This window comes from Struthio camelus, chromosome W, assembly GCF_040807025.1.
Source record: "Struthio camelus isolate bStrCam1 chromosome W, bStrCam1.hap1, whole genome shotgun sequence".
Classification (NCBI taxonomy): domain Eukaryota; kingdom Metazoa; phylum Chordata; class Aves; order Struthioniformes; family Struthionidae; genus Struthio; species Struthio camelus.
Genome location: NC_090981.1, coordinates 20,168,967 through 20,182,473, shown reverse-complemented (window position 1 = coordinate 20,182,473; position 13,507 = coordinate 20,168,967). Strand labels below are relative to the sequence as shown.

Sequence of the window (13,507 nt, the reverse complement as noted above, 5' to 3'; positions counted from 1 at the left end):
GCAGTTTGGATTGTGTGAAAATACATAAACCCCATTGTGACAAGTGATAACTACTGCAAGTGCTTTTTAACTTAAATATTTAAGTTAGAGCATTTGAAATCTGATAAAAGGGCAATCTGTATACACTGTAAAACAAACCTGAGGGAAGTTCAGACTCTGAAGTCCAGAAAAAAATGAAAAAGGTCCGTTCAACCCCTTGACCCAGTACAGTCCATCTTCAAATCCTGAGACATCTGTGGAAAGAGGAAGAGAAGCAAAAAATTGCTTCTTTTACATATTAGCTGTTAGAATGGCTGATCTTTATAAGATGTGTTATGGGAAACAGAACTTTTTAAATTCTGTATTCTCTTTCCTTCTACTAAGAGGAGCATTTTTTGTTTGTTTCGTGGTGTTGCCTCCCTTGGTCTCTTCCACGTAGGTTGTCCCATGTCCTCCAGTCCACCCACAGCTCCTAATTTGCACCTTCTTCTCCTCCCATGCATGCTGATTTCGAGTGCCACGACAACGAGCGGTCTGCCGATGTTGCTACCTTCACGCTCTGCATCTTTCCTGGCATATGACAGTGGCTGTTCCCCTCACCGTCCCTCAGGCTCTTGTCTAATTCTCTCTGTTCTCATCTCACAGGATCTAATTCAAAGCCTAATGAAGCCCAGGGAAGATGACCAGTGATGTTAACAGTTGTAGAAGATGACAGTGGCCTATACTGTAGCATTTGTTCCAATGATTCCTGGCTCTCTCTCTCTACCTCTAACCCTCCATTTGAATACAGACCTACATGTCTTGCAAAACATCTACAAATGAGTGTCATTTCTCATTCAGACCTTCTTGCCCTCTGGTGCTCTCTTTTCACGCTTTGCTTTTAATTTTTTGTTTCACTGGTAGTGTGAAAACTCTTGAGTTTGGCTCCTATGCTCTTACAATTTATTTAAAAACTATCCCATCCTCTCTATCCTTTTTCTCTCACTCTGACCTTCTCTATATGCCCAGGACAATCCTAGTGTAACCAAAATAAGGCAGTAATGGTATCATTACTCTGACCACGTCCATCCCATCTGCAAGTCTCTTTATTGACTTGTTATCACTCACCACATTCATGTTTTTTAATTTTGCTTTCAGTATGGAGATCCCTTGATCTGCACAACTTACCACTTTTCTGTTCTGCCTCTCTCTCCTTCTGTCATCCCCTTAGTACTTCACCCAGTCTGCTCAGCTTCAAATTCCTCCCTCAACCAGGCAAGTCAGCATGCCTCAGCTGTCTCCTTTTTTCAAATCATTCACCAAAATATTTTTCTTTGAGGAGACTTTTAAATCTTTAGTTTCCAATAGGGTTTCCTAGGAATGTAAACACGGATTAATTAGAAAATAGGTACAGGCTATGGAACAACAAACCACATGGATCACTTCATCATTTAACTGTTTTCCTTTTCATGCTTCCCTTCTCCCTTCTGTTTTTACATGTGTCGCTAACTAAGGTAGTATTTATTCACTTTTCCAAATGAATGCATCTACTTACTTACCCTGAACATCCTCCCTTCCCCACAATCCTTCATTTTACACGTCACATACGAAACACACAGATCAATTCACTGGCAAGGTTCTCCATCTTCTGTCCGTAGACTATATTGATTTTTATCGATGTTTCTTATTTTGTGAGAAAAAGAAAAGCAAATAATCCGTGACAGATTTTTAGTAGTTAAATCCCAGCTGCCCCAAGATTACAATAATTTACACCCTAATGTATTCTGTACATTTAAAGGACAGGTAGGATTAGAATTGACTGTTTTTAGGGACAGTAGAGCCTTGTTAATTTGTATGAGCAGGGGGCACAATTAAAGGAAAGGTCATTTGGACAGACTGCTCTTGCTCTCCAATACTCCTTGACTACTTAAAACAGCCCCTGGAGACAGGGGCAAACCTTTGAACAGGGGCACCAGATGCGTAGGGGTATCTGAGTGACGGAGTATGCAAGAGGAGGAGAAGTAAAGGACAGAGAAAAGATGAAAAAGTCATTTCTGCTACCAAACTCCCATGCAAAATGACCCTTTCTAAAGATACAGTCTAACATTAAAGAAAATCTACATTATTATACATATTACATATATACAAAAGTATTCACAGAGTTTTTACAGAGTTTGACACACACCTATATTCAAGGAATCTCTATTTCTTAGTGACATTACATGTTTTGTAACTGCTTTTCTAGTCTGTATAAAACTTTTGGAGATTGTACTTTGTATCGCCCTCCAGGAAGGAGCTTATTGCAATTACCCGGTCTTTGAATACCATTCTTGCCACAAGTTCACTAACAAGAGAAAAGCTCCTGTCAAAGTCTTGCAGTCTCTAAATTAATGGAGCCTCTGGAGTGTACTGTTATCAGACTTCCTCACAGTTTTCTTTCCTCACATGAAATAAAAATTAATTAAAAAAAACCCCTACGGTTCTGCAGCAAGTACTTTTAGTTATTGTTTTCCTTGTGGAAGTACAATCAGCCAGAGCAACATCTGGATTTTTGGATTCTGGTTTTTAATTCCTTTTTTATTGGTATGCTGCAAAGAAAAGGGGATGAAGTAAGGGACTGATCTGCATATGTCATTGTCTTAGAAAATTTATATATGTGGACACATACACATTTATAAAATCAATTATAAGCTCACTGTCCTTTTAAAAGTGTTTTTAACTGCAGAGAAATTCATGGTAATTCTCTCTACTTATTAAAATATAGGGAGTAATATATACTATTTCTACCAATAGGTCTGTGAGTAAACACTGATTTAATCCTCTTTTCCTAATTTAGCCTCTTCTGTAGCTCAGTCTGAAGCAACTTAAACGAAAAATGAACATTTAGACAGACCTCACTTTCAATCTGGAAAAATAACAGCTACACAGACTTCAATTTCATGATACCCAGCCTTTTTCTAAACATCCCATAATACGGCTCAGATTATTCTATTGAAACCTCCACGAGTGGCAAACCTCCTGCCTATTCAATGGGTCAGACAGTGCTTATGTTTGGAAAAAAGCTGCTCTCAATGCAGCCAAGTCATTAACCTAGAAAAAAAGAAATCTGGGCTTCAGCCATTCTCTTTATGTGACCTTGTGCGAGTTCTCAAGCTTGCTTAAATAAACCAACAGCCTGCAACAGCGTTTGATGAAAGAGGAATATACCGGCTGCACAACTTAGCATGGCCTCGCCGACACAGAGAATGTATAGATGCACTATTATAGGGAGCAAATACAGCCTGTAAAATGCAAAAAAGATGCTCCAAAGTCATCAGAGCTAGATGCCCAACTCATTGTCTCTGCCCCAATAAAACCATTCAGCAAGCAGAAATTTTTTCTGTGGAAGAGAATTTCAGAAGAAATGTGGCAACATGGAGATGAGAGAAGACCACAGACAGCCCACATAAGAAATGAAACTGCTGAAAGGGAGGAAGGAAGGAAGATTATGGGAGGGAGAATCTTTGAAAGCTATAAGGAGGATTACGCAGAGCTACGGAAACAGGGTTGTGGGTGCCGGCATGGGCACCCTTACACATTCTCAGTACTTGGATAGGTGTATGAACTGTTTGGATAATCCTCCAAACCTTTGACTGCTAATCTGAACTACGCTTGTTAACTTTGATGTTTGTCCACTGTGCTGGTGCTCGGGGGAGCAGTGCTTGGCAGCAGATGAAGTGAAGATGGAGTGGGCTAGCTCTGGCCTTTGCATCAGCACACCCCATGCTTTGGCATCACGTAACCTTCCCAGAGTGGGAGTTTTGGGAAGAGACGCTTTGTGCTGCTCACCAGATGGGTTTCAGAGAATTAAAAAAAAAACTACATACACAAAAAACACACAAATAAACAGAGCATTAAAAAAAGGAGTGAAAGAGGGAATTTGTCTGGGTTGAGAATTCCCTTTTCCCACCCTTCTTCAGCTGAGTTTGTTGTTACTAAAAATCACACCTGTCATGGAAAAACGAGAAAGAAAGAGGTCTCTGAAAACATGTGCTTGTACAAATAACCAGAATTTGGGAGTATGATCACCAGCATCTCCACGAGACTGTATGCAACAGACCCGCAGAATGACTGAACTGCTTTGCAAATAAAACAGAGCTAAAACCTACAGAGCTTAACAATTTTACTAATGGAGATTATTTGGCAAAATAATATGTGGAATAATATGTTTTACTTTCCTGGACTGGTAGATGGAATTAATTGAACAAGGTTGACGCCACAGGGGCCAGACTGGGATACCTTCCACATGTCTGCATGTAGGTATATTCTTTAATTTCCCAGGCTCCCAGCTGATGCCATCAGAAGGAAACATGTCATGTGTAGGTCAGCAACCCTTGTTGGCCCACTCAAGCACCCAAGCCTGCTACCACACCAACTTGTGCAACTATCGAGTTTTGCTAGGCATGGACATAGGATGCTTGGCATAGATCTTCGCACCACAAACAAAATGGGATCTTTTATCCCATAAAAAATAAAACACAGCTCTATTCTCTATTTTGCTTCTCTTCCTAGCCTTGTACCTAAACCATGCAGGCTGTGGACCCCAGTTTGGTTTCACTTAGCAACTATCAAGGAAAATAATTCACCTATCAGTAAGATTAGATCAATATACAAAGACACTGTTAACATCTGTCTGCCCCTTGGGTTGCATGACTCTGTACTGACCCTTGCTAAGGATTTGTGGTAAAGGCATAACTAAGTGCTCCATGCAGTAATTATGCCAGTCATGTAAGAAACTATAACATTCAATAATAAAAATAGCATCACTATAAGAAGAAGAGGAAAGGTTAGCACAAAATGGCAAAAAAATTTGGAAGAGCTAAACAAGGAATCAGAAGAATTTTTTCCTGTTTCACAGGCAATGGGCACAAACTGAAATACCTGAAATTCTTGAACACAAGAAAACATTCACTGTGAGGGAGGCTGAACACTGGCACCGGTTGCTCAGGGAGGCTGTGGAGGCTCCATCCTTGGAGATATTCAAAATCCGACTGGAAACAGTCCTGGGCAGCTGGCTCTACCTGACCCTGCTTGAGCAGGTGGTTGGACAAGGCCATTGCGAGAGGTCCCTCGCCAACCCCAGCTGCTCTTTGATTTTGTCACTCTCTTTATATACATGCCCTGCCTCCTCCAGAAAAGACCCTTGAGTTTAACAATTCTGTAAGCTAGTTACAGGCAGCCTACTGAAAGCGTTCGAAAGATGTGAAAGATGCAGCATGCCTCTGTATTCCAAAAAGATACAGTTAAACTCCACGTCCTCTCATTTAAATTAAGGTCTTTTTCCAAAAAGCATTTGTCTCATTTCAGAATGCAATAAGCCAAAGCATTCTTGCGTGCTGTGTAGCAATCAGAATTGTACCATAAAATGGGGGAGTCCATTTAAAGATCGTTTAATGATTGTAATTCTCTTCAAATGTATACATATGCATGCACATGTGAGTACTTGTACATACATATGCATATATACATATATATACAGCAGATACCTTCTCTTTTTTTCCAGTGACTCAATACATGATTAGACACAATGAAAACCTTGCCTTACAGAACTGAGGCATTTGAGAAGACTGGCAGTGATAGCTGTGCAGAGATATATCCCTTACAAAAGCAAGCAATTCTCCCAAGTTTGCTCTCATAAAAGATTTATTTCTATCATAAACCATCACCTGTCTTCTGGTCCTCCGACATTACAATGCTGTCACATTCAGCACAGTGGGGTGGCGGGTGTTTTTTCTTTTTCGCAAGTATGAAGATTGACAGGCAGTTGACAGTGCTAAAGAACAAGATATGACCGAATATATAACATTTGTACCAGCTGAATAGCTACAGCAAACAAAGCAATAAACTCTCCTCTTTTTTCCCTTATGAAAAACACTCATGCAGAATGACCCAAATAAATGGTGAGTGTGTAAAAAGAATTTGTCTTAGTTGGGAACAGTCATCTTGTCGTAAAATCACTTCTAATTGTTACTATAAATTAGTACTTTCTTCTTTATTTCAGCTTTTTGCTTGCACTTTAGTGCCCATTCTCGGCTGTTCACCTGCCTTATATTTCAGAACAAAGAAAGTATTTGCGTTGCCTGCTTGGCACCTAACTCTGGTGGTGAACAGCTGCCGTGTCACCACCCATCTCCATTGGCTGCGGAGGAAATTCAGGTGCCCTATTTGGTCCCCTTAATCGCAGCCAAGCTAGATGCCGGAAGCAGAAAGGACTTGATAAATCTCCCCCATGTGTCCTCCGCTCTGAAAGGTGTCACGAGACATTGCTGAATGCAGCCTTTATTTACTGATTGCGCCAATACTCACTGAGAAGGAGAATATTAATGATGCCGTATTTATACAGATGTCTCCTTATTGTGACCTTCTATATCCTTACCAGCCCTTGCAAGCTGCTCTCCAGAGGCTCGCGTACCCTCGTACGAACAGATGGATTTCCTTTACAACAGAGGGTCAAAGGTAAAGGAGTGTGTTCTCAGATGTGCCACTACATGAATTAAAATGTAGTAATGAATTTGTGGTGTACTCTGTGACTTTATGTTAGACCTTGACCTTAATATCACATTTAACTGAGCACAATCATAGGTCACAAATTAGAAAGGTTTAAGCAATCTTCTGCTCTATCAAGGGAACCCGATTTAATCAGATTTGATTTAATATGCTGCTCAGAGTTTAGGGAGCACTAGACTAATATTACTAAGAAAGAAACTGTCACCATAGTTACATCCGTGCTGCAAAAGCATAAAAAGGCTTTGGGGTACAATTCTAGCATTTTGCAGAAGCTTACAGTTAAATTTTTTTTTTTTCTCGCATAAATGGCCCTCAAAAACTCTTGTAACACTGCCAGTTTTGAACATAACAAATTAAAAAGAATTACATCATTGCAGTAATGTGGTTCGTCGCTCCCTTGCAGAATACCTAGGGAGAGGCAAGCCTTCACCGTCACAAAACGCACAGAGGAGTTACTGTGCCGTGAACGGGGCAGCGTGGGGACTCCACGCATCCCAACCTTGTTCCTTCATCAAGCAAAGGAGAAAAGAGGAGAAGGGATAGAGGAGAAGGGTCAGCAGCCGGGACCTGACTTAAGGTCAGTCCTGCATTGTTTCAGCCAAAAAGCACAAGCGTCCGTAATTATTCAGATAAAACCACAGGTAAGTAAACACGCACCATCCACATGAGCCGTTTCTCATCCTAGAAGCAGAAAGCCCCCCCTTCCACAAATACGCAATCGCACAGAACATACAGTAATCCAAAACTTTAGGTGTACGCTGCAGACCGCGCATGGGTCGACTCCGCAGGGCTTCGGATCAGGTTAACAGGCTAATCAGTCTGCTGATTTATCTGTCCTTAGACATGCATACAGATTAAACATAAAGGACGTACAATACAGATACAGTTTGAACACATCTGGCAAATCCAGCAATTTTATGAGGTTTAGTGAGAGAAAAACACCTCGTTCTCTCCAACTTCCGCTCCCAGTCTTTGCTGACCAAACGCTGTATTTCCTTTTTAGTCAAAACAGCAGCAGATTTACCATATCACATTCCAATACCTGAAGGTGTCAGATGAAAATAAACTGATTATTATCTACCAGTGTAAGCTCGAGTTCATTTCCAGGAATTCTAATCTTAACTTATTCCCAGGAAACACCTTGTTTACTTTTCCTTTTCTTTTAACCAAGCTCATTAACACTGAATCATCCACCATGACAAAAATGAGTTTGCAGTGCTGGAAGAATTCTGCAAGGTTTGGTGGTGCTTTAAAATAAAACCACAATATATGTTATTTTAAAGTGATGTTGAAAATAGAAGATACAGGCCTGAACTCTGAGGGCCCGTGAATGTAAATCCCCAGAAAGCCGGAGGAAGTTCTGTTTTTATCAGATTCTGCTCACATAAATGCAAGCTATCCTAGATACTAGACCTGTGACTTCATAGCAAGGAAGTTGTATTTTAGAAATATAATAAAAAATGGAAACCAAACATTAGACAATTAGAAATTTTAGAACGTTTTAGAAGAGCCATTTGGAAATTCGAGAAAACAGACTGACATACTACAAAATAACCCTGCTTACCTGCAAAGTAAGATTTCACCCAGGAAACAGTTGAATTGAAAAAGCCAGGCAAATATTTTGCAAATTAAACACTATGGGTCATAACATCAAAACCGTAGGATAAATCATATAACCTACCACATATGACCCTTGGATCCATATCGCTATAGAAGTCATTTGTCAATTTTAATACTAATGCGGTAATGGTTGAAAGATGAACACAGAAACCTATTTTCTCTAATGGTAATACACTTGATATGTCAACAAATAACGTACCATGTGATTTACAAAGGAGATCATGCAATCATTTAGCTTGAGCCAGTACAATTGAAAAAAGTCTGTAATTAGTAGGAGCTTGTGTAAAATCTCTCGAATGAAGAGATGAATCTCGTGTGTGAAGAAAAACACAAGCTGCCTATCTTTCCATACATTTTGCATACTTATTTATTTTGGCACACCTCTTGGCATTCACGTGCAGAGAAAAAAAAAGGTCAATATCAATATATATGGAGCTCCATCTCAGGAAAGTAGCCGCAAAACAGTTAAACAAAAAGAATCATGACCTTTATTTTCCCCACAAGCTGCTTAAATATTCTCAAAATTTCAGGGAAAGGTGGTACCTGACAGTTTATTGAGACAGCCCAGAGATTTAAGGTAAAGTAAGAAAATATGGTGGAGAGCCACGAGCCACTAGCAGGGAAAATCTCCCTTGATTTCCTTTTATTCTATTCATGGCATTTGAGATTACAAGTAGTCAAGTTCTAAATGTTTGCAAAATCTCTCAAGCAGCTATTTCCCAGACAATTGTGAGATTCATGATACGGAAAGTCACAATTTAGCATTTCTAAAGCACAAATCATCAAATGATATGCAGTGAATGATTGGGACAAAAGGCAGGATACCCAGCTACCCAGCTGTCCTTTAAAAGTCCTGTATTTGCATATAACAACAAGTAATCATACATTCAACATACAATTTTTGGATAGCAAAACCTACAGCGTATACAAATGTGGACTTGAACAAGGGGTAAGGACCGCATATTTTGTACATGTGATGGCTTGTATCCCTCTGAAAGCAGAGGGACTGTAAGAGGCTGCTTCATAGAACCGTTGTAAAACTATTTACATTTGCCAAATTTCACATGGTTAAAAAATGTAAATTGTTTTTTCCAGGCTATATTACAGGGATTTAGCTGTAACTTCACTTGAGTCCTCTTTTTTTCCAGCTTTTATCTAAGAATTCATAAAAAGCATTCAGTTAGGTCAACAGACTACACATCTGGATTGGCATATTTTCAAAAATGGAAAGCCTTTGAGCGGAAGGAAATAAGAAAACTTGCAAACAATATTATAGTGTCCTTTCTTCTCACAGTTACAAATTGGATTTTGAACCGGTACTCAGTGTCTGAATTACTGCTGCTTTTGGAAGTAGCAACAAAGCCAGATATCTCAGTGCTGACTGCTTCCTTCCCAGTGCTTCCCTTTCTTTCCAATTCTTTACCTCTCCTCCCAGCTCCCTTTCTAGTCATAGCCTGTATCTTCACTCATGAAAAAGGGCATTTAGAAAAATATAATTTCAATGAGAATTTAAAAAATAGTTATTATTTACGGATTTGTTTGATAGCTGCAGTATGGACTCTCTGAGATATTTGAAGATCCTCAGTTACAAGTTGAACTATAAGGACGTGGCCTCCGTAACCAAAAAAGAACAAGTTCTAACGCACTTCATTTCTTCAGCTGGTTATCCAAAAATTAAGCTTCAGAGATTCAAGCTTTCATATCAACAGCTCCTCAGGCTTCCAGAACTGATGCCATTGGTTCTAATTTCTCCGGTAGGCCTAAATCTGATTTTTGAAGAGGGGGGGAAGGGAAAAAAAAAAAAAGGTGACTGGCAACCTCCAGACTGTACAAAATGAAGATACAGCCTGAAGATACAGTCATCCTCACCTCTACAGTGCTTCCTGTCTCTTTCTCTTATCTTGCTGTCTATAGCTTCAGCTAGCGCATTAATGACAGGGCATGTTCCCATGCTACCTTAAACAGTGGAAGCAGTAGTTACAATAACGGAATATACTCTCCCCCCTATCAAATGTAGGCTTAAGATGCAACAACTGGGATCCATGGAATTGAAGGTCTCCAGACATGGGCAAAAAATAATCACCACTGAATTTTCTGCTCACTTCCCTCATAAACTGGCAAATACCCAAGCTCTTCAGATAACAGTAGCCAGAAATTGAGTCAGCGACGAACCATCTCCTCTTTAACAATGTCAGCACCCTGCTCTCCAGAACAGAGATTTAATTTTTCTATTATCTTTCTCTTGACCAGTAAGGTCCTACACATTGCTATAAAATGACCCCTGTTTTAGACTCAGCTGATGTTCCTGGACTCCTAACAGCTAAGCCTAAAATCACATTACCCTTTGGAGACCTGTGCCTAAGATTTACCTGATACTGAGTTCCATCTTATTCTTTTTCTTTATTTGACTTCAGGGATTAGCCACTCATAGATTGCCTGTTAGATAATATTAGCGGAAACTAGGGCAGGTTTCTCGAAGTAGCCTCCACTAACAGCATGAGCTCTCTGTATCCCCACGCTTTAGCACGCTTCTCTTCGGCTATGCCATGACGCAAACTGCATTGGAGAACTGATCTGGATTAAAAACAAACTGGCAAAATATGTATTAAAAAATGATATATATATCAAGTCAGTTGTCTGTTTGCAGTCACACAAATGGTCATCCAGCACAACTGAGGAGGGTGTAAGGGTACGCATCGGTGATACAGAGCAGCAGCAAGAAAGGAGAGTTAGCAAGCAGAAATACCTTACTCCAGTACGGCCACTGAAGGTCTTAGTTTATAAAACTGCAGCATTGGCAAAACAAAAATAAAGAGGAGGCTCCAAAAACATGTCATGTTTTAAAGGAAACAGAAAGGAACAAAGCCGAGATTAACAACTAATGAGACCAAAAATCCAAAGCAGCAAAAAATACAGAGGATAATGAAAACATCCACGTTAGAAAACAAGCAAATAGAAAGTCCTCTTTTACCAACAAGAACCTGATTCTGATGCCAGCACAAATCAATGGAAATCCCACCGAAATCAGTGTAACCGTGAAACCACTATTATTAGGTTGGTGCAAACAAGATCTGATTCGAGCCAGCTGCACGAAGGTTCAGAAAATCCAGGGCAGCTTAGAGCGATAAGCGTGGTTAGTGTCCTTGAAACGCACCAGTATCCTCCAAGAATACAAACATACTTACATATCTGCAAAAAGGAGGAATTTCCGTTCCACATTATCACCGCTAGAAAAAGGCATGATAATTAAAGCATTAAAATGTTCCTTTGAATCGGCAGTTATCCTCTACCCCCTTGCAGAGAAATCACGGAACATTTTCAATCCTGTGATGTGATGAGCACATTAAAAATATTTGCGATGCCTCCTTTGCCCTCAGTGACCTTGACAGTGTGCTTGACACAATGAATACTGCAATTTATTAAGGCTCAGAATACTCTCTTCAGTGCTTCCGTGGCTGAGATGATTTTTCTATTAAGTGGTCTCTACAATAATTTACTAGCATTTTGAGCTAAACAAGTACATTGATTTCTCAAGCAGCTGCACAATTCCTGACACTTAAGATTGGAGATATTTTACATCATAACCATGCTGTGTTTCACGGTAAACATCCTGTTAAATTTAGTGGTGGTCCAAAGAACTCGCTTTGCTATGTGTCAGCGTTCATTTTAAAGCCCCTTCCACAAGTCTACAACACACCATCAAAATGAAGGGGTCAAAGAGGATTGTCAGGATTTGGGGGTTGCTTTGACTTGGTTGTGTGCCAAGTACACTAGCATGGGGACAGGGCAAGCGCCTTGAAAACAATAAACACCCTTAACTGATAAAATACATAATTATAAGATATATAAATATATTGCATATTTAAAACATTCCCATCTAAAAATTCACTGCAGACCCCATCATCTTTAGAAACCAAACTGTAATCTAGTCAAATACATTTTGACAAACTCTGTGGGTTGCTAACCCAGTGGTTTGTGTAAACCTTGGAGTGATTTGCTTTCATATTGAAACACCTGGTTTCAAGTTGTAGCGCGCATGTTTTGCACAATGTAACTTAAAAACTGCAAACCACAAAAACTCATGACTAATACGCAGCGCATAAGCGACAAAAACAAAACAGTAGTATAAATGCAATGTAGTAAATCAAGACCAGATGTAACACATAATAAATCAATCAAAACTGCCAAAAAATTACTAAATATAGTGAATTTAATTAAAGCCTCCGCTGAGTCTCTAGGCAATCCAACTACAACTGAAAGGACAGGCCTGCAGCCTTTTTCGCTCTTTTTTTTAAGCCTTACCTCGGCCCGCCTTTCTTGGCCGACGGGAGAGAGATCCAAGGGAGCGGCAGGACAAACGCGCCCCCGACTCCACGGCGGAGGGTGCCGCGGCCCCGCCGCGCCGGGGAGGGGCACAACGGCGGTTCTGGAAAGGGGCACAGGGCAATCAGGCCAGCCAGCCTCAGCCCCTAACCAGCAACGTTCATTTTTTGCGCAGTGCTACGCCTTCGAAGAGACGCTGCGCAGGCCTGACCTCCACCGCGGGCTTTTGCGGGTGCAAAAACGCGCCAGCTCGCCGCGGGGGAAACTCGCAGCGCGTAGCGAGGACCGCGGGAAACAAAAGCTCCCCCGAGCGAACGACGGCGCGTTCCTCTCTAATAGCACAATGCAAAAACGTCTTCACTTCGTGGATTCATCCACTGGAAAGGTCAGCCAAGTTTTCAGACTCTCTCCTAGGGAGAGCTGACGGAAAATAAGTTAATTTCCGTTTTTAAAGCTTGAATCTGGCTCCCAGACAGACACCACAATAACGAACCCAAAAAAAAAAAAAAAAAACCCAAAAAACCCCCCACACGTATTATCTATCCAAAAAATGATTTCTGTTGTCCATGAGCAACATGCCACCTAATAGTTACCATTGTGTACAGCGGACCACATCTTATGAAGATGATGTGGCTTGCATTAAGCATTTTTGCCTTGAGTTATTGACACATTTTAAATTATTCTGCTTTATGTCCACTCTTAATAGAACAGAAACCTGCTACAAAAGATCTTTATTAACTGACTGCCTCAGGTGCTGAGCAGAGATTCATGATTTAACAGCTCCTCCAAACAGACAGGCATACAGCTTGTTAATAGGCTTGTTCAACCCTTTGGCATCTGCGAGGCCTAAGTGGATTACGGAGGTTTGTTTGTCTGGCTATCTTTTCACACAGCTTTCCAAATAATCGTCATAAATATCCCTGCTTCCTTAACCTAATTAATGAAACGTAGTAAATACCTAGCCTACCGCTCGTATTGATTAAGCAGTCACTTAGGAAGCGCACCAGCGCTGCCACCCAACGCTACGCGCCACCTTTCTCCTCTCCTGAAGGGAACGGAG

General features: G+C 40.6%; 1 protein-coding gene across 5 annotated transcripts in view; it reads right to left on the bottom strand.

The window, feature by feature from the left end:
- LOC138064231 (uncharacterized) overlaps nucleotides 1-13,507 on the bottom strand; it is a 63,689-nt gene that overhangs the window by 42,477 nt on the left and 7,705 nt on the right. For 3 of the 5 annotated variants that reach the window (XR_011137510.1, XR_011137512.1, XR_011137513.1), the window contains 2 exons: nucleotides 1,147-1,641; nucleotides 139-233 (listed from right to left, as the gene is read on the bottom strand). Coding sequence is in view for 1 of the 5 variants with exons in the window: in XM_068925907.1 (XP_068782008.1) it covers nucleotides 1,249-1,332 (84 nt within the window). In the remaining 4 variants the exon portion in view is untranslated. The remainder of the gene's footprint in view (nucleotides 1-138; nucleotides 234-1,146; nucleotides 1,642-13,507) is intronic. The other 2 variants (XR_011137511.1, XM_068925907.1) reach the window with 2 other exon arrangements.